The following is a 25263-nucleotide window of genomic DNA, read 5'->3' as shown; positions in this document are numbered from 1 at the left end:
ACTTCTTAGAGTACTTGCAAACATAATATGAAGTACTTTTACTGTGTACTTTTCAGTAATTTGAGTTTCAAAGTCCCCCCCAGAGAACAAGAATGAGCATTTTTGTCTAACTTTGGTGTGGGATAAAAAGCATTTCTTCCATAAGTAGTTTATGAAACTGCCAGTTTTGTACTTAGTACTTCTTAGAGTACTTGCAAACATAATATGAAGTACTTTTACTGTGTACTTTTTCAGTAATTTGAGTTTCAAAGCCCCCCCCCAGAGAACAAGAATGAGCATTTTTGTCTAACTTTGGTGTGGGATAAAAAGCATTTCTTCCATAAGTAGTTTATGAAACTGCCAGTTTTGTACTTAGTACTTCTTAGACTACTTGCACAAATAATTTGAAGTACTTTTACTGTGTACTTTTCAGTAATTTGAGTTTCAAAGTCCCCCCCAGAGAACAAGAATGAGCATTTTTGTCTAACTTTGGTGTGGGATAAAAAGCATTTCCTCCATAAGTAGTTTATGAAACTGCCAGTTTTGTACTTAGTACTTCTTAGACTACTTGCAAACATAATATGAAGTACTTTTACTGTGTACTTTTCAGTAATTTGAGTTTCAAAGTCCCCCCCAGAGAACAAGAATGAGCATTTTTGTCTAACTTTGGTGTGGGATAAAAAGCATTTCTTCCATAAGTAGTTTATGAAACTGCCAGTTTTGTACTTAGTACTTCTTAGACTACTTGCACAAATAATTTGAAGTACTTTTACTGTGTACTTTTCAGTAATTTGAGTTTCAAAGTCCCCCCCAGAGAACAAGAATGAGCATTTTTGTCTAACTTTGGTGTGGGATAAAAAGCATTTCTTCCATAAGTAGTTTATGAAACTGCCAGTTTTGTACTTAGTACTTCTTAGAGTACTTGCAAACATAATATGAAGTACTTTTACTGTGTACTTTTCAGTAATTTGAGTTTCAAAGCCCCCCCCAGAGAACAAGAATGAGCATTTTTGTCTAACTTTGGTGTGGGATAAAAAGCATTTCTTCCATAAGTAGTTTATAAAACTGCCAGTTTTGTACTTAGTACTTCTTAGACTACTTGCAAACATAATATGAAGTACTTTTACTGTGTACTTTTTCAGTAATTTGAGTTTCAAAGTCCCCCCCAGAGAACAAGATTGAGCATTTTCGTCTAACTTTGGTGTGGGATAAAAATAATTTCTTCCATAAGTAGTTTATAAAACTGCCAGTTTTGTACTTAGTACTTCTTAGACTACTTGCAAACATAATATGAAGTACTTTTACTGTGTACTTTTCAGTAATTTGAGTTTCAAAGTCCCCCCCAGAGAACAAGAATGAGCATTTTTGTCTAACTTTGGTGTGGGATAAAAATAATTTCTTCCATAAGTAGTTTATAAAACTGCCAGTTTTGTACTTAGTACTTCTTAGACTACTTGCAAACATAATATGAAGTACTTTTACTGTGTACTTTTTCAGTAATTTGAGTTTCAAAGTCCCCCCCAGAGAACAAGAATGAGCATTTTTGTCTAACTTTGGTGTGGGATAAAAAGCATTTCTTCCATAAGTAGTTTATGAAACTGCCAGTTTTGTACTTAGTACTTCTTAAAGTACTTGCAAACATAATATGAAGTACTTTTACTGTGTACTTTTCAGTAATTTGAGTTTCAAAGCCCCCCCCCCAGAGAACAAGAATGAGCATTTTTGTCTAACTTTGGTGTGGGATAAAAAGCATTTCTTCCATAAGTAGTTTATAAAACTGCCAGTTTTGTACTTAGTACTTCTTAGACTACTTGCAAACATAATATGAAGTACTTTTACTGTGTACTTTTTCAGTAATTTGAGTTTCAAAGCCCCCCCCCAGAGAACAAGAATGAGCATTTTTGTCTAACTTTGGTGTGGGATAAAAAGCATTTCTTCCATAAGTAGTTTATGAAACTGCCAGTTTTGTACTTAGTACTTCTTAGACTACTTGCACAAATAATTTGAAGTACTTTTACTGTGTACTTTTCAGTAATTTGAGTTTCAAAGTCCCCCCCAGAGAACAAGAATGAGCATTTTTGTCTAACTTTGGTGTGGGATAAAAAGCATTTCTTCCATAAGTAGTTTATGAAACTGCCAGTTTTGTACTTAGTACTTCTTAGACTACTTGCAAACATAATATGAAGTACTTTTACTGTGTACTTTTCAGTAATTTGAGTTTCAAAGTCCCCCCCAGAGAACAAGAATGAGCATTTTTGTCTAACTTTGGTGTGGGATAAAAAGCATTTCTTCCATAAGTAGTTTATGAAACTGCCAGTTTTGTACTTAGTACTTCTTAGACTACTTGCACAAATAATTTGAAGTACTTTTACTGTGTACTTTTCAGTAATTTGAGTTTCAAAGTCCCCCCCAGAGAACAAGAATGAGCATTTTTGTCTAACTTTGGTGTGGGATAAAAAGCATTTCTTCCATAAGTAGTTTATGAAACTGCCAGTTTTGTACTTAGTACTTCTTAGAGTACTTGCAAACATAATATGAAGTACTTTTACTGTGTACTTTTCAGTAATTTGAGTTTCAAAGTCCCCCCCAGAGAACAAGATTGAGCATTTTCGTCTAACTTTGGTGTGGGATAAAAAGCATTTCTTCCATAAGTAGTTTATGAAACTGCCAGTTTTGTACTTAGTACTTCTTAGAGTACTTGCAAACATAATATGAAGTACTTTTACTGTGTACTTTTCAGTAATTTGAGTTTCAAAGTCCCCCCCAGAGAACAAGAATGAGCATTTTTGTCTAACTTTGGTGTGGGATAAAAAGCATTTCTTCCATAAGTAGTTTATGAAACTGCCAGTTTTGTACTTAGTACTTCTTAGACTACTTGCAAACATAATATGAAAATGAAAATGAAAATGAAAGCTTATCAACTGAAACACTGTCATTCAGTGATTGTGTATGTATGAAAAAAACAGGCAAACAGATTTTTCCCCCTTTTTCTTTATTCTTCTGCCCTAGTTGCAGAGAAAGCAATTCCAATTGCTTGCCCTGGCTTCTTGGAGTTGGTCCTGATTCATCCCCAGGCACTGCTCATGGAACCATCTTTCACAGGTGTCACACTGTATCTGTAAAATGAAATGAGTGACCATCAAATCTGATACATCTTGTCATCGGAAATGATGAAGTAATGAAGTGCAATAGAGAATAATTTGGGCAAAATTAGATTCATGTCAACTTTATTACATGTAGCTATATTCTGTAGCATACTCGCCTCAAACACCAGTTTCATATCTGAAAATAACTATATTATGTCTCCATTTTCAGTTTTTCAAATACAAATGTTTTTGAGGTAGTTATAGCTAGAAGATTTATAGTTCTGGGAAAACCCCATGTTGCATCACTATAATGTAGTTACCTTTTGGTATTCTTAATTGGTCAGTTATGTATTGCATATGACCTGCTTCTCCCTGCTTCCCATATTTTGATAGTGACTTACAGGATGTTGGTGTGTGAAAGAGGACAACAGCAGATAACACAACAAACGTCTTTCCAAGTGGTCCGTTTTCCATTAGGAGTGTTGCCTCAAGGTATAACTTGGTTTCCAGGCCTGATCTGGTGGACATGTACCGTCAGTCTCCCAGCGGCGTAGAGTGAGGTGGAGGAACCGCGGGGTGCGTTAATTCAGTGCCCCATATTGCTATTTTCCAAGCTATTGTAGCTTTGTCATATTTGTCAACGCTGCATTGAGGCTATTGTCATCATGTGGGTGGACTTAGGCTCAAACCTGGGGTGAAGTTACACTTTAATTGAATATGTTGCTATTAGACATGATTAGAATTGTCAGTATCCCTATTCCACTGCTCATCACATTTTATATTCTCTCTGTTCATTATATGTGTAAACAATGTATATGCATTACCATTTATCTGAGAGAAGTTGTCTTGACTGTTTTTTTAGTAAATCAATTTATATTGGTTCCAGTCATTTTGAATAGAGTTAATGTGTGTGGGCTGCAGCTGGGGCGATGCACGAGGTTGCCGTAAAAAAATTATTCAGCATGCGCTGAAAAGTAGAAATCGAAGCATGGCCCTGCGGCGTTTTCGCTGGACCGCCTGATCTGGATAGACCCAGTGACTCAACAGTTTTGTAAATACATCTAATATCATAAATTGAATTTGATTAGAATATGATGAAGCACTATTATAACTACACTACGACAAACACTCACCCAATCTGTAGTGGGAGGCCCAGATCCTGGGGGCTTTGAGGCAGAGCACATTGCACAGTTGTTCTCCATGTTAAACACTGCAGGAAAGAAAATATGTTATTTAGACATACTGTATATGTATACAGTTAACAGTTTATTGGCAGCAGAAGTGCAGTCAAATTCTATGCAGCTGTTCAGCTGTAAATTATAGCTTATGAACTCTAAATGGATCATGAATGGGATCATCAACACAGGTTTAATATGTTTTTAAGGATGGATGTTTTAAAAAGAAGACTATGTACACAGTGTGAACAGAACAACATATAAGCAGACATACATAAACAATCCGTAATATTCTAAACATTACTAGGCAATGACCTGTATGCAACAAATTTAAAAATGCAGCAATTTATATTTGTCACTGTTTCACTCTAAGCCCTGTTTTGTGTTCCATATTTCACCCATGCCTCCTGCCGCTCTGCCTGTAAGCTTCTGTTTTTTTTCAATAAACCACCTATAAACTGTTCCTGGATGCCTGGTACAATCGGTATTCGTTTCCTCTTCCCTGCTCTCCTGACACAAACCGTGACAGTTTAAGTGTCAGTATTTACATTCCTTATTGCAGCAGGAAAAAAAGTTATTCTTCAACTGTTAATGTCTCAATGGAGTGTGTGTGAGAGAAATATAAGTTATGGGTTCAACTGAGATATGTATGGAATATTTGGTTTGGGCCCTGTGCTTAAAATCAATGATGCTGTCGGCTATAAATGCAGTAGTGTGTGGACTCAAAGGCAATTTTACAGGCTGTAGTTATTGTAGATTTGTTTGATTGCATTGGATTAATAGAAGTTCATCATTTCCATAACAACTAACTAAGAACCATAACGTAAAGCAGGACAAATGACTTACAAACCTGAACCATTGAGTATTGAAAGTGCAAACTTTCTCCTCTCACAAGCCATCTCCTTTTTGGATGTCCCAAAGGACATAACTGGTAATGCAGGAAAGGCCTCCATCACTGCTCTTGCCATCTACACACCAACACACAGAATCACACTTGTCATCTGCGCTACATTGTTTTTGCCAGTAAAATTCCAAAATTGAATTGATATTTCAATAAAAATGATCAAACTATTAATAACTAATAGTTGTAATGAGGTAATTAACACAACTTGAAGAATGTACATGACAAACTACATGGGCTGTGTCAACAACCAGCCCTCTCATCAGTTTTACACAATTCCCCTAAAAAATAAACTGAAAATTGATAATTCAGAAACTAATGACTTATTTTTTAACATCATTGACTATTTTATACTTTAAACTTGTATAATAATCAAGACACTGAAATAAATATAAGAATATGTAGCAGAAGCATAAATATTACATATAGTAGTTAAAGTAAAAAACTACGTTACCATGGTAACAATGACCCCACAGCTACTGCCATCACGTTGAACTGGATGGTGCATGGTTGCTCCTCTCCATTTGACAGTCCCCCAGTCCTCCTTGCCATAGCAGGTCCTCCTCATCTTGAAGTATTCCCTTTGTAAAACACATTGTGGAATAGTCTCTAATGTAACTCCCAACAGACACATGTAGAATAAAAATCTTTAAATATTGTGTAAAATAAAAACACTCCATCCGAACAGTATGGACACTGGAAAATATTGTAGGTTACCTTGCTTACTGAGCTACTTCATTTACAATTGTGTACACAGATACTAAGGGCGGGATAAGGAAATATCATTTAAAAAACAGCTGAGACCACCAAGCACAAAATAAATGCTTCAGTGGTGTGGGTTTGGGAACTTCTGTTAACATACTTGTACATGTTTACTTAAACACAAAGCACTAAATATAATTCTAAGATCACTTTATATCTAATTTGCTGACTTACCGTACTCTTTTCGCAGCATTTTCCGAGTCTGCTTTCTCTTTGGAATTTGCCGCTGGATCCACCAAAAATACTGATGTTATGGCGGGAAATAAGTACTAAAAAAAAAAGTGATGTTATTTCAAAACAGCATCAAACATATATACATATTTAAATGAAAGGGATTTCTGAATGAAAACAATCACTAACCAGCAACTTCCAGTGTGTTCTTTCAATATTTACAAAGGCGATCACGGCTTGATAATCATTAAAGTTGATCTATAACAGCAATAAAAATACTTTTTTTTAAGTTTTCCTAGGAATATGATGCCTTATTTTATTAAAAATAAATCATGGTGTTTCAATTTGTATATTAAATTACAAAATAGAAAACCCAAAGTTACTGAAAAGTACACAGTAAAAGTACTTCAAATTATTTGTGCAAGTAGTCTAAGAAGTACTAAGTACAAAACTGGCAGTTTCATAAACTACTTATGGAAGAAATGCTTTTTATCCCACACCAAAGTTAGACGAAAATGCTCAATCTTGTTCTCTGGGGGGGACTTTGAAACTCAAATTACTGAAAAAGTACAGAGTAAAAGTACTTCATATTATGTTTGCAAGTACTCTAAGAAGTACTAAGTACAAAACTGGCAGTTTCATAAACTACTTATGGAAGAAATGCTTTTTATCCCACACCAAAGTTAGACAAAAATGCTCATTCTTGTTCTCTGGGGGGGACTTTGAAACTCAAATTACTGAAAAGTACACAGTAAAAGTACTTCAAATTATTTGTGCAAGTAGTCTAAGAAGTACTAAGTACAAAACTGGCAGTTTCATAAACTACTTATGGAAGAAATGCTTTTTATCCCACACCAAAGTTAGACAAAAATGCTCATTCTTGTTCTCTGGGGGGGACTTTGAAACTCAAATTACTGAAAAGTACACAGTAAAAGTACTTCATATTATGTTTGCAAGTAGTCTAAGAAGTACTAAGTACAAAACTGGCAGTTTCATAAACTACTTATGGAAGAAATGCTTTTTATCCCACACCAAAGTTAGACGAAAATGCTCAATCTTGTTCTCTGGGGGGGACTTTGAAACTCAAATTACTGAAAAAGTACACAGTAAAAGTACTTCATATTATGTTTGCAAGTACTCTAAGAAGTACTAAGTACAAAACTGGCAGTTTCATAAACTACTTATGGAAGAAATGCTTTTTATCCCACACCAAAGTTAGACAAAAATGCTCATTCTTGTTCTCTGGGGGGGACTTTGAAACTCAAATTACTGAAAAGTACACAGTAAAAGTACTTCATATTATGTTTGCAAGTAGTCTAAGAAGTACTAAGTACAAAACTGGCAGTTTTATAAACTACTTATGGAAGAAATTATTTTTATCCCACACCAAAGTTAGACAAAAATGCTCAATCTTGTTCTCTGGGGGGGACTTTGAAACTCAAATTACTGAAAAAGTACACAGTAAAAGTACTTCATATTATGTTTGCAAGTAGTCTAAGAAGTACTAAGTACAAAACTGGCAGTTTCATAAACTACTTATGGAAGAAATGCTTTTTATCCCACACCAAAGTTAGACAAAAATGCTCATTCTTGTTCTCTGGGGGGGACTTTGAAACTCAAATTACTGAAAAGTACACAGTAAAAGTACTTCAAATTATGTTTGAAAGTAGTCTAAGAAGTACTAAGTACAAAACTGGCAGTTTCATAAACTACTTATGGAAGAAATGCTTTTTATCCCACACCAAAGTTAGACAAAAATGCTCATTCTTGTTCTCTGGGGGGGACTTTGAAACTCAAATTACTGAAAAGTACACAGTAAAAGTACTTCAAATTATTTGTGCAAGTAGTCTAAGAAGTACTAAGTACAAAACTGGCAGTTTCATAAACTACTTATGGAAGAAATGCTTTTTATCCCACACCAAAGTTAGACAAAAATGCTCATTCTTGTTCTCTGGGGGGGGCTTTGAAACTCAAATTACTGAAAAAGTACACAGTAAAAGTACTTCATATTATGTTTGCAAGTAGTCTAAGAAGTACTAAGTACAAAACTGGCAGTTTTATAAACTACTTATGGAAGAAATGCTTTTTATCCCACACCAAAGTTAGACAAAAATGCTCATTCTTGTTCTCTGGGGGGGGCTTTGAAACTCAAATGACTGAAAAAGTACACAGTAAAAGTACTTCATATTATGTTTGCAAGTACTCTAAGAAGTACTAAGTACAAAACTGGCAGTTTCATAAACTACTTATGGAAGAAATGCTTTTTATCCCACACCAAAGTTAGACAAAAATGCTCATTCTTGTTCTCTGGGGGGGACTTTGAAACTCAAATTACTGAAAAGTACACAGTAAAAGTACTTCATATTATGTTTGCAAATAGTCTAAGAAGTACTAAGTACAAAACTGGCAGTTTTATAAACTACTTATGGAAGAAATTATTTTTATCCCACACCAAAGTTAGACAAAAATGCTCAATCTTGTTCTCTGGGGGGGACTTTGAAACTCAAATTACTGAAAAAGTACACAGTAAAAGTACTTCATATTATGTTTGCAAGTAGTCTAAGAAGTACTAAGTACAAAACTGGCAGTTTTATAAACTACTTATGGAAGAAATGCTTTTTATCCCACACCAAAGCTAGACAAAAATGCTCATTCTTGTTCTCTGGGGGGGGCTTTGAAACTCAAATTACTGAAAAGTACACAGTAAAAGTACTTCATATTTTGTTTGCAAGTACTCTAAGAAGTACTAAGTACAAAACTGGCAGTTTCATAAACTACTTATGGAAGAAATGCTTTTTATCCCACACCAAAGTTAGACAAAAATGCTCATTCTTGTTCTCTGGGGGGGACTTTGAAACTCAAATTACTGAAAAGTACACAGTAAAAGTACTTCATATTATGTTTGCAAGTAGTCTAAGAAGTACTAAGTACAAAACTGGCAGTTTCATAAACTACTTATGTATGTATGTACTTATGTATTCGAAAATGTATTCGAAAGTCACTTCAGTCAATTACAACAGCTTCCCAGGGCTGTTTTAATGCATTACCGTAAACCTGTAACTAATCGCGCACTCAAAATACAGGGGCGGCTGGTTTGACCACGCAAAAGTGAAAGACGGCTGGCTTGACCGCAGTCACCCCGTCCCCAGAACTACAAATGTAGTAACTGTGTAGTAACTACACACTATTGTGTGTTTCGAAACATGTTCTATGGCACGTCTCTGCTGGGAATTGTTAAAAGACGTTTTCATATTTCCCATAATAAGAAGTTGCTAGTATTAAACTGTGTACATCCCTGGAGGTTTAGGGGATAGGAAACACTCACATTTAAAACATATAATTAATAAATGGGGGGAAATTGCTTGTGCCCATAATGGGCAGCATTAATATATATATTAATGCTGCCCATTATGGGCAGCATTAATAAATAATAAAATTATAAATATAAATATAATATATATAATATAATATAAATAATATATACATATATATAATATAATATAAATAATAAAGCTCTTCTGACCTTAGCTGTCATGTGGGTATATATACCCACATGCCAGCTAAGGTCAGAAGAGCTTTATTTAACAGCTCGTCTTATGTCTGTGACCCCTCCTGTTGTAAATTGATAAGCCTGAAACATGCACTTGTCAAGGTTCAGAGGCAAATTTAGCAAATATGGCAGTAGCCATCGATCATCTTAAGATAAGATATACTTTATTGATCCCAAGTTGGAAACATTTGCGTTACATCAGCATGTGTAACAGTTGTAAATATGCAGTGGTGTTTATTTGTAAATCATTTAGTATAATCACACAAATTCTGTGTTTTATATTGAATAATTCTGTGTTCTTTATTCATTGAATGTTCAATACCTGACAAGGTCGGAGATGAACAACTTGGGTCGCAGGTTCCTCAACAGTGCATTACAAGACATCTATCAATATGTGTGTATACCTCCGCCATTAGAGTATGGCCTAAAAAGTGAAATGCATTTTGGTGGAGGTTTTCATCTTATTTCTAATAGAAACATTAAATATGACTCAAATGGAGCATATAAACAAGAGAACAAACGTGCAAAAACAAAACTGGTGTTCAAATAACAGATTTTATTTTTATGCATTATCCCGGAGAATTCTTCGGCTGCCAGGAATGAGCCCACTCCTTGCCACTGAAAACAGAATGGAATAATGTTAGCTACAGTTACTGGTTTCGTCTTTCCGAAAAGCATAAACCATGTGTGAAGCAAACATCTTATAACTCAATTTATATAAGTAAATGTTTCATGCACATTTCTTATACTATCTACATACATCTTATAAGAGTATAATACATATGTATAATATCAGTTAAAATAAGTTCTTAAACATACAGTATTTAACATTGCAGGAAAGCAATATATTAGTACTTTGTCAGGCTTAATATTTATACCCCCAAAGCTTTTTTCTTATTCAAAATAAGACCTTAACCTAAAGTATTCTTTAATTTTTAAATAAAGCCTTATTAGTTTGTCTTTCTGTGTCTCCTATTAATATCTAATAATAAAAATAATACATTTCAATAACGTGCTTTAACCACTAGGTGTCCCTTTCTATCAGCTGTGCACCGTTATGGTGTAAATATACCAATATACCGATTGGATCAAATATAAAAGTCAGCCGAATTAGTGTTGATACTGCAAGGAGTTGACCGTCCGTCAACATGTGACCGGTTGGGAGTGAGAACGTGTTGTGTACAGAGTTATTGCAGTGGGCAGGAATGTTTTCCTGTATCGGTTCCTGTGACAGCGGAGCTGCAGCAGTCTGTTGGAGAAGGAGCTCCTGTCTGTCCAGGTGGGGGGGTTATCTGTCTGTCCAGCTGCAGGTGGAGAGGATGGGTGGGGTTACCCATGATGGAACCAGAATAAGTTTTTTTTGGCTTACACGCCTTTCATCGTTGTGGGCAATGTTGTCATATGCAATATGTTTGGATAGTTTTGTTATGCGGAGTGCATTGCGGTGGAGATTTAATAGAACTCAGTAGTAGACAGCTTCCTTTAGCCTTCATTAGGCATATTTATTTATCGTGGTAGGAGAGATGCGGTTGTGTTGCCGCTCAGCTCTCGATCCAAACAACATCTGAACGGATAAGGTAGAGGCCACATGTAGTGCAAGGTATAGTCAGTGACGTCACGTCCTGGACGCACTGCAGACCACATTGCCCTCTGCAGGACACAATGAGCAAGGGCGCACATAATTGTACAACATTTAACACCCCCACTCGATCCTAGCTTATTGTGGTACATTTTCATAACAGAATACAAACAAAAGAAATATTCTCCCCATTTGGCCTTCAATACAAAATAAACAACAAAAATACAATGGAACATATATGCATTTCTTGCACTTTAAGTGCCAAACAAATACTGAGCAAACTTTTTCAGTTGTAGCTTAGTGGCTGGTTTTGTCATTAGGTCAGCTACCATGTTGTCAGTAGGACAATATTCCAAAGATATCCTCCCACTGTTCACAGTTTCTCGGATAAAGTGATATTTAATATCGATATGTTTGCACCGCTGCCGATTTACTGGATTTATGGCAAGTGCAATAGCTCCTTGGTTGTCATCATAAACCTTGGTTTGCCCATATTGATACTCATCAATACCCTTGAGTAGCTGTTGTAAATACATACACTCCTGTATGGCTGACGCTAAGGCCATGTATTCTGCCTCGCAGGTAGACAGTGCAACTGTTGGTTGTTTTCTACTCTTCCATGAAATGAGAGAGCTTCTCTCACTCAGACTGGCACAGTACCCTGTGGTGCTACGTCTGTCTGTAACCTCCGAGGCCCAGTCTGCATCACTTTGGACTATTAGGCCCAGTTTACCTGCGTCATCCTTTTTAAAGCATAATCCACGATCTGTTGTACCCTTAAGATACCTGAACACATGCTTCACAGTGCTCCAATGCTCTTCACTTGGTTCAGCAAAATGCTGGGAAAGTTTACTGACCACAAAACTTAAATCTGGTCTAGTGCATGTAGCCAAATAGATCAGACTTCCTACTGCCTCTCTATACATCCTTGGCTCTTCCATTTTTTCAGCATTTTATGTGTATTCAAGTTTAGACTCACATGGGGTTTCTCTGACCCTACAATCTTGCATTCCAAATCTGGAGAGGATTTTGTTCACATACCTTTCCTGTGACATTGTGACTTGACCCTCTTACTGGTTAAAATCTATACCAAGAAAATTGTTTAATTTCCCCTGGTCTTTCATTTTAAACCTATCATTGAGCATCATTTTGACACTTTTCAGAACCTCCTCATTGTTAGCAGCAATTATCAGATCATCAACCCATACAATCAGAATCACTTTTTCGTTTTGTTTTTCCCTTGTGTATTGACAGTGATCAGCAGGATTTTGTTCAAAACCATTTTCAGTGAGATATGCATGTAACAGAGCATTCCAGTTTCTGCCTGACTGCTTTAGACCATATAGGGACTTCTGTAATTTGCATACTAACTTTTCTCCAGTTTTTGACTTTTTCTCATAACCTTCAGGTTGTTCCAAATAGACCTCACAATCAATGGGTGCATGCAGGTATGCAGTTTTCACATCCATTTGGTGTAAAACTAAATCTTCCTGCACTGCCTTTTGCATGACAACTCTAACAGTTGTCATGTCAGCTGTAGGTGAGAAAGTTTCCTCATAGTCAATGCCTTGTTTTTGGCTGTAACCTTTTGCAACAAATCTTGCCTTATACTTGTCTGACCCATCAGTATCACACTTGAGAGTATAGACCCACCTACCCCCCACTGCCTTTTTGCCTAGAGGCAACTGGGTGATCTTGAATGTGTCATTCTCTTCTAGTGACTGCATCTCGTCATTCATTGCATTGATCCACTGCCGTGACTTGGTTGACCCTATGGCCTCCTTGTAATTTTGTGGTATGTCACAAACTGCTCTATAACAAGAGTCTACACATGTTACCAGTTGGTCTACTGTATCCTCAGTCTCATAATCCTGTAAGTGCATTGGCTTTCTCCTAGCTCTAGGTGGGTTCTTTCTAGCCTCACTCTCAGTGCCTGGCTGTTCACATTCAGCCACAGAAACATCACCTTGAACACTTTGACCTGATGCATTTCCCATTCTTTCATCAACATTTTCCTCATTGTCAAGGACCCTGGGGTGTACCTCTCTGTCCTGACATTCAATGTGTGACCCAGGTGTCTGTTTTTCTTTCTCTTTGGCTGTCTTGTTTGTGAATTTCACCAACCTGTGTTTTTGGACCTTATCTGTGTCTGGACAGTACACAAGATAAGCTGGACTGTTCTTATCATATCCAATAAAAATGCCCTGCTCACATCTGGAATCTAACTTCCCCTTCTCTTGTGTGTAGGCAAAACACACAGATCCACATTTCTGAAGTTTGGACATGTCTGGCTTCTTGTCTGTGAGCATCTCATAAGGTGTTTTCTTGGAGCGATTACTGTAACACCTGTTTCTTACATAGGCTGCCGTCTGTACAGCATAATTCCACAGTGTGTCTGGCAACTTACTGTCTAACAGCATACACCTGCCCATTTCATAGAGGGTTCGCCAACCTCTCTCTGCTGTGCCGTTTTGGTGAGGTGAATAGGGTGCAGATGTCTCATGTCTAATCCTATTTTTGGTTAACAGTGATTTGAATTCTCTATTAGTAAATTCGCCACCGTTGTCTGAACGTAAACATTTTACTTTTCCATAAGGTGCTGAGTCTGCCAAGAACCTCTCTGTGGCATGTATTGCATCACTTTTGGATTTGAGAAAATAAACAATTATGGCACTCGAATAGTCGTCCGTAAAAGACTGTGCATATTTGTGCCCTTCTAAGCTTGGGGTTCTCATGGGACCGGCTAAATCAGTGTGGACCAGCTGTAAAGGTTCTGTAGCCTTTCTGTCTGGCTCCCTATTCCTTGTCTGGGTGAACTTTCCTTTTGTACAAATTTCACACAGCTGTGCTGGCCTGACTGCACTGCCTCTTATCTCCATGCCTTTTACCACACCCAGTAACTTTTGTACATCCTCATAATTGCAATGTCCCAAAATGTCATGCCAAGTTTGAATGTCGTGGCAAACATTACATTTATCAACATTTTTCTGAACAGTTGGCAAGTAAAACAGATTACCACATGGAAGTCAAACCGGTTGTTACCACTCTTGGTGATCATGTGGCTGTCCCCCTTCTTGAAAGTGACTGTCGCTCCTCCATTTGTTGCTCTTGCCACTGAGAAGATATCGTGTGGATATGTCGGCATATACAGTGCCTCATGCAGCTGTGCTCTCTGCTGACGTCCATCGTTGTTTAGCAGATAGATCAGCGCTGTCCCTCTGCGTTGCGCCATCCCGCTACATTTGGTCCCATCCACCAGCTCGATTGAATGGGCGTCGGGCTGGAATGTGTTGTCAAAGCTCTTGAACTTGGCGATATCGTTCACTATGTGGGATGTCGCTCCGGCGTCCACCATGATGCCCTTCTTCTTTACGTTGGCTGATGGCCTCTCGCTGTTTGCCTGCTTGGCCATGAAGCAATGATCCTCTTCGCCGTTGTCCTCCTCTTCTTCCTCTGCAACCTTCCTGGCTCCGTCTTCTTTTCCCTTTTTGCTGCACAAGGACTCTGTGTGTGTGTTGCTCTTGCAGTGACTGCACCACACTTTCTGGGTGCACTTGCTTCTAATGTGTCCTTTTTCTCCACACTTGTAACAAGTCACTGAAGTCAGAGTGGCTTCTCCATTCTTCCTGTGTGTCTTGGTGCCTTGTCTACTTTTCCTTGTGTTAGTCTTCATCACACTGTCCATAGATCCAGTCGTCCTCATCTTCTCAGATTTTTCATAGATCCTCAGTCTTCTCTTGAAGTCTTTAAATGTAACATCATCCTCGTTCTGTGTTACATGGACAGCCAGTGGCCTGAATGAATCTGGCAGTCCATTCAAAATGGTGGCTACAAGCAACCCATCACTCATGTTCTCTCCTGCATCACGTAGAGCTGCAATTATATTCTCAGCCCTTATCATGTAATCAGTAACAGTTTCATTGTCTGCCATTTGTATGGTGGTCAATGATGCATACAGGTTTAGAATCCTTGGCTTGCTTTTTCCTGAATAGTGCTCCCTCAATAATTTCAGGGCTTTCCTTCCATCCTCGGCGGCATCATGTCTTATCAATGACAGGCTCTTATCATCCAGGGCATTCACTAACTGTGCATAACAGTCTTCATTTTTTCCTGGATCTGCAGCTAATGCGGCTTCACCCGTGGGCACTCGCAAAATAGTTTCTTTTAGCTTCAAAATGTGCAAACGGCTCAGGAATCTCGTCTCCCACAGATCATACTTATCTTCTGTTCCATCGAATAAAATCTGCTGGGATGTTCCTGCTCCGGCCATTTTTTACGTTGCATCCACGTTAACACGTCTTCTCTTTATACAGTTCACTTATCTCCAAACATTGGGTTGCGGCTTGTAGAAACACCGTGTCTTCAGTTTACGCGGGAGTCTCTCAGCGCCGTCTTCATCCAGGTCCCACTAGTAGCTTCTCTTGGCTAACAGCTCGTTCTTCTGTTACCTTGTTGCTCTAGACTGGCATTCCTGGGCCCATAACCTGTTATGCGGAGTGCGTTGCGGTGGAGATTTAATAGAACTCAGTAGTAGACAGCTTCCTTTAGCCTTCATTAGGCATATTTATTTATCGTGGTAGGAGAGATGCGGTTGTGTTGCCGCTCAGCTCTTGATCCAAACAACATCTGAACGGATAAGGTAGAGGCCACATGTAGTGCAAGGTATACTCAGTGACGTCACGTCCTGGACGCACTGCAGACAACATTGCCCTCTGCAGGACACAATGAGCAAGGGTGCACATAATTGTACAACATTTAACAAGTTTCACCATTGAAATGCGTTTGATAACACTAGGTGCTCTAGTGCCAAAGTTGTGGCCCTAAAAAAATATCAACTATTCATTTGTATGGCATCCAGAGCTTCCACATTTTAGGGAATATGTTTTTTGATTTAAAATATCATCAATGTCATAAGCAATGGTTACATTAAAACCCTCCTATTGTATTCGTTTCCCTCCCTTACTTTGGTGTTCGCGGTCAAATTTGACCGGTCCTGTTTTAACTGCAATTACATTAACACAAAAACCATGAATCATCACCAAATTTCATTCATTTCATCAACATTGTATGTTGAGTTGGCACCTCAGCTCAAAACATACAAAAACACAGAAGAATAGAAAGTGAACCCATTGAAATGATATGAGAGCAGTGCTACAAACTACAATTCCCATTAGATACGCGTCCAACAATCGTTACGAAGTAAACAGAGATGACATATTTGTAGTTCTTCCGGCGTGTGTGCGTAGACTCGTTCGACTTGTCTTGCGTTGACGGCCGTATAGGCTCCATTCCCTTTCAGAAATCCGTCAATCGGGCGCGATCCAAAACCAAACCCTGTGTTTAAAAAAATATAAAATACAAATTTGCACTTTTGCCTCCTTAGCAACGGCAGTATCGTTTGGGTGGCGATCTGAGTTCGGGTACCGTATCTGTGACGTGACAAAGGGTTGCCGTGACAACGTGGTGATGAGATGTGGATAACTTTCCAGATAAAGACCATCCTGATACTCGAGTTGTGGTTTTCAATAAGTGAAAAAGAAAATTCAAAGTAATCACTACCATTTTAATATCTCAAGCATTTGTCCCCAAAAGCTTTCAAAGCTTTCAAAACCAGTGATCCAGATCAGGATCATTTTAATTAGGCCTATAATTAAATGATATAATAATAATACATTTTATTTTTAGAGCGCTTTTCTGAAACCCAAAGACGCTTTATATGCAAGCCTACCTCCAAAGCGTTCTACTTCGGAAGTTAAACAAATTAGATCAGGCAGTGGATGGCAAAGTACCAGATTTCACACATGAATATACTTAAAATAGGTTATGGTGTTCCTATCACTGACAATGAAATCATGTAGTATTTCAACTGTAATTTCCTAAAAAGTGAAATGCATTTTGGTGGAGGTTTTCATCTTATTTCTAATAGAAACATTAAATATGACTCAAATGGAGCATATAAACAAGAGAACAAACGTGCAAAAACAAAACTGGTGTTCAAATAACAGATTTTATTTTTATGCATTATCCCGGAGAATTCTTCGGCTGCCAGGAATGAGCCCACTCCTTGCCACTGAAAACAGAATGGAATAATGTTAGCTACAGTTACTGGTTTCGTCTTTCCGAAAAGCATAAACCATGTGTGAAGCAAACATCTTATAACTCAATTTATATAAGTAAATGTTTCATTTACCATTTAGAAAAAGTGAACATAGAAATGAAAACAAATGTTCTAACAAACAATAAAAACAAACAAAAACACATACATTAACACCAATGAAGTTAAACAATAATTTGTTCCTACACTACTTCAGCTGCTTCAGAATAACAGCAGTGAAATATATAAGAGGACTGGTGGTAGATTTGGATGTTTTGCATTTGTTAAATATCATGTGTTTGTTCTCCAACATGGGACTAGATCAGATGACATGAAGCCAAGTAACTGGAAGATATATACCATACTGGACAGGGCTCCCACTCCAACAACATTTCTGCTTTTCCCTATCAAGAGAAGAAAACAAATCTCTAATTTCGGAAAGACCAAACGCATATTAGCTATTTAGCAAACAATTGTGTTGGAAGTTTGTAAATCATAAAGCACACCCTATGCATTACTTTGATTCCCGTCTTAACCTTTCTCATTCTTTCTTTTATTACACTCCTGATGGGGAAAGTTTCTAGGCGAGTGTGGTAGGAGCAATCTGTGAACATCAAAGCAGTTTCCACATACAGTATTAGTCATATTAGAAATAAAATAAATACAACTGTGAACACTTAAGTAGCAACCAGACTAGCACGATGAAAAGTGACCACACTGTTATCACTGGTCAAAAGTTACTGTATACATAATTGAAATGGAACCAAGCTGCTCTCAGTCCTAACATGGGATGCTCGTTTGAATGACCATACCACTGCTGAGCCTGAGATGACCAAATAAAATACTGCACTGCTGCTTCCTTTACTGCCTAGCATTCTCATCACCACCTTATCAACTATAACTGTATGTATTTTAGTCTAATTAGACAATTAAAGCCCTTTGGATTTTTGGATAATGTATCAGTTATAGTTATTAGTCACAATATAGCATTGTTAACTCACTGAAGAAGCATCAATCACTACGTTTACATGCACTTTGCTAAAGTACATGTCGATAGATTTATTAGAATACCAATCAATTCGACTCATGCAAATGTTTATAATCAGTCAAAATACTTAATACTGTTAATAAACCTGACTTTTTCTTTTTGAGTCTAGGACCAAGTACTGTGTCCCTCACGGACCCTGTCCTTACAGCTGTGGGTTGAAGAAGAAATATTACTATATACATACAGTACACCAAGTTAAGCTTAAACTCAAGTTTCAAAATACATCCCAGAAATGCAGCATCACATGATGCAATAGGTGTTAGGTACAGATATTTTTTTGTTATTGCGATTTAATTGAGGTTGATCTATGAAGTCTAGGTGTTTTGTTGTTTTGCCTATATAATTGACTCCATACTTTATGTGTAAGGAATAGTTTGATAAATATTAACATGTTGTGCTGTAACATTAAATGAATTTAACTTTGATTCAAAAACCTAAGTTTATTCCCCGTATGTTCATTATGGGACAGTGTCGTATCTAAATGCAGTTCTTGAGTATAAAGTTTAAATATGCTGCATGACGTTGTTGCATGAGTTGCTTCGAAGTTTACCCCTATGGTCAGGGATTGCTTTAGGTAGACCACAATATTAATGATATCAACCTCTCGTACAATATATGGACATGAGTCAAATCATTTTGATGTAATCGACCTACTGCCCAACGCTACAATGTAAGACCCTTTCTGTGTGTAAACCAAATCACATAGGAGTTTTATTTTGTGATTTATCAAATGTAAAGTAAGCCTGCTGTTGCTTTGCATTTTTGTGTGAAAAAGGTATAACCATATAGTAACCACATGTCTGTTCAGAAATGAAAGAGTGTATTTTTCTAAACGTTTAATATTTATTTATATCCGAGTACCTAAGGATATACACATACCCCAGTATCCCATTTTCCTTTCATATTTATGAAGTTGTAGATGAAATTATTATTTAGATTAAGCTATTGTTGTTATTATTATTTACCTATTGGAACAATCATTATTCCCAAAAATGCAAGAAGTGCAATTAGGTGTTTTGAGATATTGTAGAAGCATGACTTGTCAACAAGTTACCTACAATAATTTTTTAGGAAAATATCGGAAAACACTCTTGACTTTTATAAATATAAAAGCTGCAAATCTCAGAGAACAAATGTCACTGTGTGCTGTGTGCTCTGCATATGTGACCATTAAAGAGGGTTTCATCCCTCCCATTCTATCTATCCCTATTTTATTATCTGGCCCCTCCATGGTGGTAGCCTGTCTCACATCATCCCGCTGCGGCTGCTCCTCCTGCCCCACCTCTATGATGGTGCACTGCTTCACGGGGGGGGTCTTCAGCACCTCCACCTGCACGGAGCTTGTCTCTGGCACCTGGCTCTCTGTGGTCCCTGCCCCCTGCCAGTTGTTTTCTGGTTCAGATGGGTCACAGGGTGTGAGGTTCAGCGTGACTGTCTCTTCCTCAGGATCTTCCGCAACCCCCTGGCCAGTGGAGTCCAGTGTCCAACCTGTGCAAGTTAAACAAATGTTGGTCTTGACTTGCTTAAGACAAAGAGGTTAACTCATATATCTAGAAATAAGAAATACAGCGTGCTTAAGGTATGTTTCCAGAAAGGGTCAAAAATATACTCGTCATGTCATAGGACTGTGTGCAGTCAAAGTTAATAGCAGAGAAATTGTGGTATTTATCCAGTCAACCATTTATGGTTTTGTTTTTGCGATATTATTCTTCCGATTTGTGTCTACATTCTACATGTGATGTGACATGTCAATTTGTCGGTAGACAACATATAGACGTGTGCATGTATGTTCCCTTACATTATTTACATCCACACATTTTGTTCAGAATTTATGAGACTGACGCAAACGTGTTTTGCATAAGTGCAATCAAATAAGTAGCAAGTCGCTTTGGATAAAAACATAAATGTAATGTAAAGGGACCTCTGGATGCACTGGATAACTGCTTTTGTTTACAATCCGAGAAACATGACCTTAATACAGAACTGCCAAACTGAATATGTGGTCAACTGGGATCGTCTTCATGTATTGTGCTCTTACCATTAACCTCAAAATATTTCTCCCTTTTGGGCGTTGATAAAGGAAACCGTTTAGGAACGGTTTGCTAAAAGGAAATTGCTTAAGGGATGGCTCAAGCCTAAACATACATTTCAGTCATCAAACCCAACTACCTTGACATTAACAACTTTACAACTTTCAACTTGTATACAATGAATGCGCAAGTGGTAGCACAATACCCCAAAATGGTTTTTCAAATTCACGTAAACTTGCCTAACTATTTCCTGGTAAATAACAGTTAAATGTCCACAAGTCCCCTCTGCAGAGTAAGCCATGTCTCATTAGGCTACATACTCAGTGTTTAAAAATGTATTTATTGTATGTAGTTTGCTAAAATAAAAACCCTCAAACGTTGTCCATAACCCTAAATATCTTTGCAATTACTTTCAACTTTTGTAATACTTTGCAGCTAAAAATAGTGACAGTTAACAGGTAGAAAGGATGTGTGTTAGTTGTCTCACAAAAATATAGTTTTCCAAACCAAAATAAATGGCTCGAATGACTGCTTTCTGGCTGTATCAAAGGATAAATACTGGATCAAGTTGTTGTCCCACAAGATTTGGATGGATTGAAAACAGTCGCTGTAAGTTGTTGTTAACTTAACTGACTTTATTAAATGGGTTGATCCAAACTCATTCCATATAACTGTGTTGGTTATCAGGAAATGTTAAGCTCTCCATTGATACAAACATTTTGTGAACACAATACTGTGAACTGTGAAGATATAGTGCAAGCATCTCACCTTCACAAAGGTACTCATAAAAAGTGCCTATCTTGTCAAGGTAATCCTGGGCATAGGCGGTCAGTGTGCAGCGAGGGGTTAGGATTTCACATTTGACGTCCTTCTTCCTGGTCTCCTTGCCAAGAAGCAGCACTGGTTTAAAGCCAATGGCATGGAGTTTCTCAAGCTGTAATGACAAAATAATATATTTACTGTTTAAAGAAATGGAAAGGAAACATCAACAACAACTATATAACTACAACTATAACATTACTGATGACAGCATCTAGTTGTATGCCATTCATAAACCTAGATGCTGAGTTAAGCTTTTGCAGAATCATGTATTTACCAGGAAGGGTTACACAGTAGAAGCAGAAAATATTTTATAGACTAACACAAAATACAAATAAATCAGTATCCTGAGTCCCAGTTCAAACCCTGATAATCTTAAAGTTAAAGTACAATAAGATACAAATGTGGGACCACTCAACAATTAACACTTACAATGACTATTGCATAATTAAAAATGTAACACAATCCAAGCATAGCTTGACACTGTTGAAATTGAAATTGCGTGCTACGATGTAAAACGTTCCCGTATGTTGTGGCTGCAGTCGTAAGAGTAATATAGAGTAGTAACATACAATTATGTAGTCTTATTAAAGGTGGGGTAGGTGAGTTTGAAAAACCGGCTCGAGATACACTTTTTGTTATATTCCATGGAATGCTCTTAACATCCCGATAGCAATGAATATCTTAAGTGCTTTGACAAAAAATCCATAAAAAAATGTCATCTGTGGAAGCCGTAATACTGTAAAAAGCACGACCAATCATCTGAGCCGGCCCGGCTAAAGTAACTGGATGGCCTACCTGCCTGTCAGCCTTCCATCTGTGCACAAACTTATCTCGTGCCCTCATTGGTCATGTGCACGTTCGTGTGTGTTGGAGGAGGGGCTCTATAAGGAACTGGCAGATTTTCTCCGGTTTTGTATTTTCAAATTCTAGCGATCTCGAGCCGGTTTGTCAGACTTACATACCCTACCTTTAAGGTCTAAAAGTGTGCACATAAGCAAGAATGGAACACAACATGGAAGTGAAGGAAGTGCTCTGTTTATTTAAATGTGTAGTTAAATTAAAATAGTGTCCCTTGGCTGTGAAAGTTAAGATAAAAGTAGTTTTAAAATTGAAAGAAAAGAGAATATTAAATAATACCTTTGCAATAATATCTATATTTGAAGTTGATATCAAAGTGTATATTGGTTAATAAGATACAAACATCATTAAGAAATAAATGTATATAAAAACAACATTCAACTTGATCCTGGCCCAATATATTGGCAAACAGTCAGGGTCCGTCTGTGTCAGTTCTTTGGTGTCAGCTTGGTGTGTCCGGGCCTTAACATACAGTAAAAAGTGTACATACCAAGACAATGGCTTCATCCTTGATGGAAACAATGTTGTGGTTCTTCTTCCGCCCTGACACCCAACCCCCTCGCTTCTCGTCAAACCTCTTGAGCTTCTTCTCAAGGCGCGGCTTTTTTGGCTGCTCCTTAAGGCAATGTCCACAGATCTTCTGTGCACAAAATAAAATGTTCTGACAGAAGGTACATGTCTTTTTTGTAGACCCACCTGGCATGATTAACACGGGATTACAAACAAACAGACAGACAGACAGACAAACTGACAAACACAGGAAAGTAGAGAAGTACACAGCATAGATAGAAGGGTGAATAAAGAAATAGATGATAGATATAAGAGAGCTAGATAGGGAGATAGGGAGATAGGTTGAGTTTGGCTCTTAAAAGTGCCGTTGGTTTTATGATGGTGTAGATCAGTGTATGGGTTTGTGGTGTGGGTACAGGAGCTGCAGGAGAGAACAGAAAAAGTGAATTATGTAGTGAAACTAGTTTTTTTAAATGCACATTGTGACGGTTTAACTACTTTAGACAGACTGAGTTCATTTACGTGTTTCCTGTTTCATACGCGTAACAAGCACATGGACGTGGACTATGCCCCTCCCCCCCAAACATATATTAAAATGTCGGCCAGCGTTAGTACTGTCATGTGTAAAACAAAAGCGATTAAGATAACGTATAACTCACACTTTAACACCGACGTATGTAGCCGTAATTAAGACAAATATTTTTCACACACCACTTATGAGCTGATATAAATGTAGCTAAACTAGTTTAAGCTTATGTTGAACGTGAGCTAGCTAGCTAGCCGCCCGCAAGAATAATTTCACATTAATGTTGCTTTGCTGATTATGGCGAAAGCATTTCTCAGACTTAGAACAGTTCAGTATGTATGATAAACCATGCGAGTAAAGGCTTAAAAAAAAGCCCCAATTATTAAATTTAAGCAAAACATGTATCAGACTTTAGTGACCCAACTTACTTTGTCAGAGGATGGATCGCAATGCCGGTGGCAGCATCTTTGGCCAATAGGTGGTGCTCTGAATGATGTAATTTCCTGTACCGATTATACAATAAAATATTAATACATTTCCTATATTTTGACACGATAACTCTTTAATAACCTAAGTAGCCTACGGACAAAAACAAAAAAGTATATATTGCCTTATAAAATGCAGAAAAGTTTAAACATCTAACATGATAATAATAAATAAAAAATAATGATATCTTAAACCAAAATAAATAAAATGGAAAATTAACCGACAACAACAATTTAACATAAATAAAACAAGGATTAAAACAAGGATAAGTTTGACTCAATGTTGTGTAAAGTACCCGTTATGGTTAAAAAAAATATTTTTTATTTTTATTTTTTGAAAATAATGCAGCTTCCAGCTTCCCGAGACACGAAGAGGAGACACGAACAATTCTTCCACTTGAAATGCGTTTAAACTGTGTCAGAGAGATATTTAATCGGTCCATTTTAATTGGGGATTATGGGTAGTGTAGTGTCTTCGGCCATCCTAAACTCGATGATGCTCGAAATGTCCCTTATAGGCCTACGTCTGTTTCCGGTTATTTTTATTTTGAAATTCAGTTCCTGAAGGACGGCAAAAAAGCCCGAGATTATAGAATTAAACAAATAAATAAAAACAAGGATAATTGTGTGTTATTGTTGACTAAATAACAGTGCGTTATTTTGAAAAGAATAACAAATTAAAAGGAAAAATGAGCCCCATTTATTTTCCTCACAGACAGCAACAAAAGTCAGAAATGATAAGATTTTAAATAAAAGCAATAATCGTGGCTTGATATTGAGTAAGAACATGTTTTTATAAACCACACAGCTTCCGGTCTTCCTATAACACGTAATGCCGTGAGACTACCAACAGAAATACATTGCTTTTAAAATCGTGCTGTGCAACACGAAAAAAAAGGCGAAAGACTACCAATAGAAATACATTGCTTTTAAAATCGTGCTGTGCAACACGGAAAAAAGGGGAAAATCGTGTTGGTGAACACGAATCAATAGATTAAAAATCGTGTTGGTGAACACGAAATGCCGTGAGACTGGGTTGGCCTTGATCTATGAATTCATGTCCATGACACTCACTGCTGCCCACAGCTGTTTTATAGAAGGAAAACCTCCTTCACTTCATGAAAGTGTTTTAACCACACACACCTCCACACACACACACACACACACACACACACACACACACACACACACACACACACACACACACACACACACACACACACACACACACACACACACACTTGACATGAAATCACTCATTAAAACGTTATTAACGTGCCTAAACTCAGTAATTCACTAAAAATATTTATATTTTAATGGAGCCTCGTCGGCAGATCAGGATCCCAAAGCGTAGCGGAGGGATCCTGAGTTGTGTATTTACACAACTAATGGCCCATCAACCACAGCTTTCTCCTTTTTTTATTGAAAAAAAGTTACATTGCACACACACAACACACATCACACAAATTGACCCGATTGGTGGTTCTAGTGTTAAATGAACTCACTAATTAATGAAACCAGTTCAATACGCATTATGCTTCTTCTTATCATTCTTTATGAGCGCAGAAATAGTCTTAAAATCAGATCTGTTTTTTAAATGAAATCTGACGGCAGGCAGTTAGCTCTGATCACCTATGATAAATGCGCCACACCTAATCGCTGGCCATTCAGCTACAGAGCTCCCTCT

General features: G+C 37.4%; 2 protein-coding genes across 6 annotated transcripts; both read right to left on the bottom strand.

Annotated features, from left to right (window-relative positions):
* Positions 1 to 2952: 2952 nt before the first annotated feature.
* LOC307047508 (uncharacterized protein) lies at positions 2953 to 6447 on the bottom strand. Its single transcript, XM_079694519.1, has 6 exons — positions 6264 to 6447; positions 6078 to 6172; positions 5596 to 5722; positions 5091 to 5208; positions 4199 to 4275; positions 2953 to 3095 (listed from the first exon to the last, which is right to left on the bottom strand). Exons 3-6 carry the CDS (start codon positions 5707 to 5709, stop codon positions 2985 to 2987), a joined length of 420 nt encoding a protein of 139 aa, XP_079550645.1. The 5' UTR covers positions 5710 to 5722; positions 6078 to 6172; positions 6264 to 6447; the 3' UTR covers positions 2953 to 2984.
* Positions 6448 to 17158: 10711 nt separating this feature from the next.
* On the bottom strand, positions 17159 to 23863 carry LOC307013812 (uncharacterized protein). Of its 5 annotated transcripts, none has more exons than XR_013801073.1 (7): positions 23520 to 23863; positions 22546 to 22986; positions 21144 to 21309; positions 19595 to 19833; positions 17834 to 17901; positions 17658 to 17701; positions 17222 to 17273 (listed from the first exon to the last, which is right to left on the bottom strand). XR_013801073.1 is itself a non-coding variant. In XM_079641357.1 (6 exons), exons 2-6 carry the CDS (start codon positions 22756 to 22758, stop codon positions 17225 to 17227), a joined length of 711 nt encoding a protein of 236 aa, XP_079497483.1. In that variant the 5' UTR covers positions 22759 to 22986; positions 23520 to 23863; the 3' UTR covers positions 17159 to 17224. The 5 variants fall into 5 exon arrangements, 2 of the variants coding, with proteins under 2 accessions (XP_079497483.1, XP_079497484.1); XR_013801074.1 differs by having other exon boundaries at positions 19628 to 19833; XM_079641357.1 differs by lacking the exon at positions 17834 to 17901 and having other exon boundaries at positions 17159 to 17273.
* Between the last annotated feature and the right edge of the window lie 1400 nt (positions 23864 to 25263).

This window comes from Notothenia rossii (assembly GCF_949606895.1).
Source record: "Notothenia rossii genome assembly, chromosome: 7".
NCBI classification, from domain to species: Eukaryota; Metazoa; Chordata; class Actinopteri; order Perciformes; family Nototheniidae; genus Notothenia; species Notothenia rossii.
Note: the sequence above shows the minus strand (reverse complement) of the source record. Positions and strands in the feature narration are given on the sequence as shown.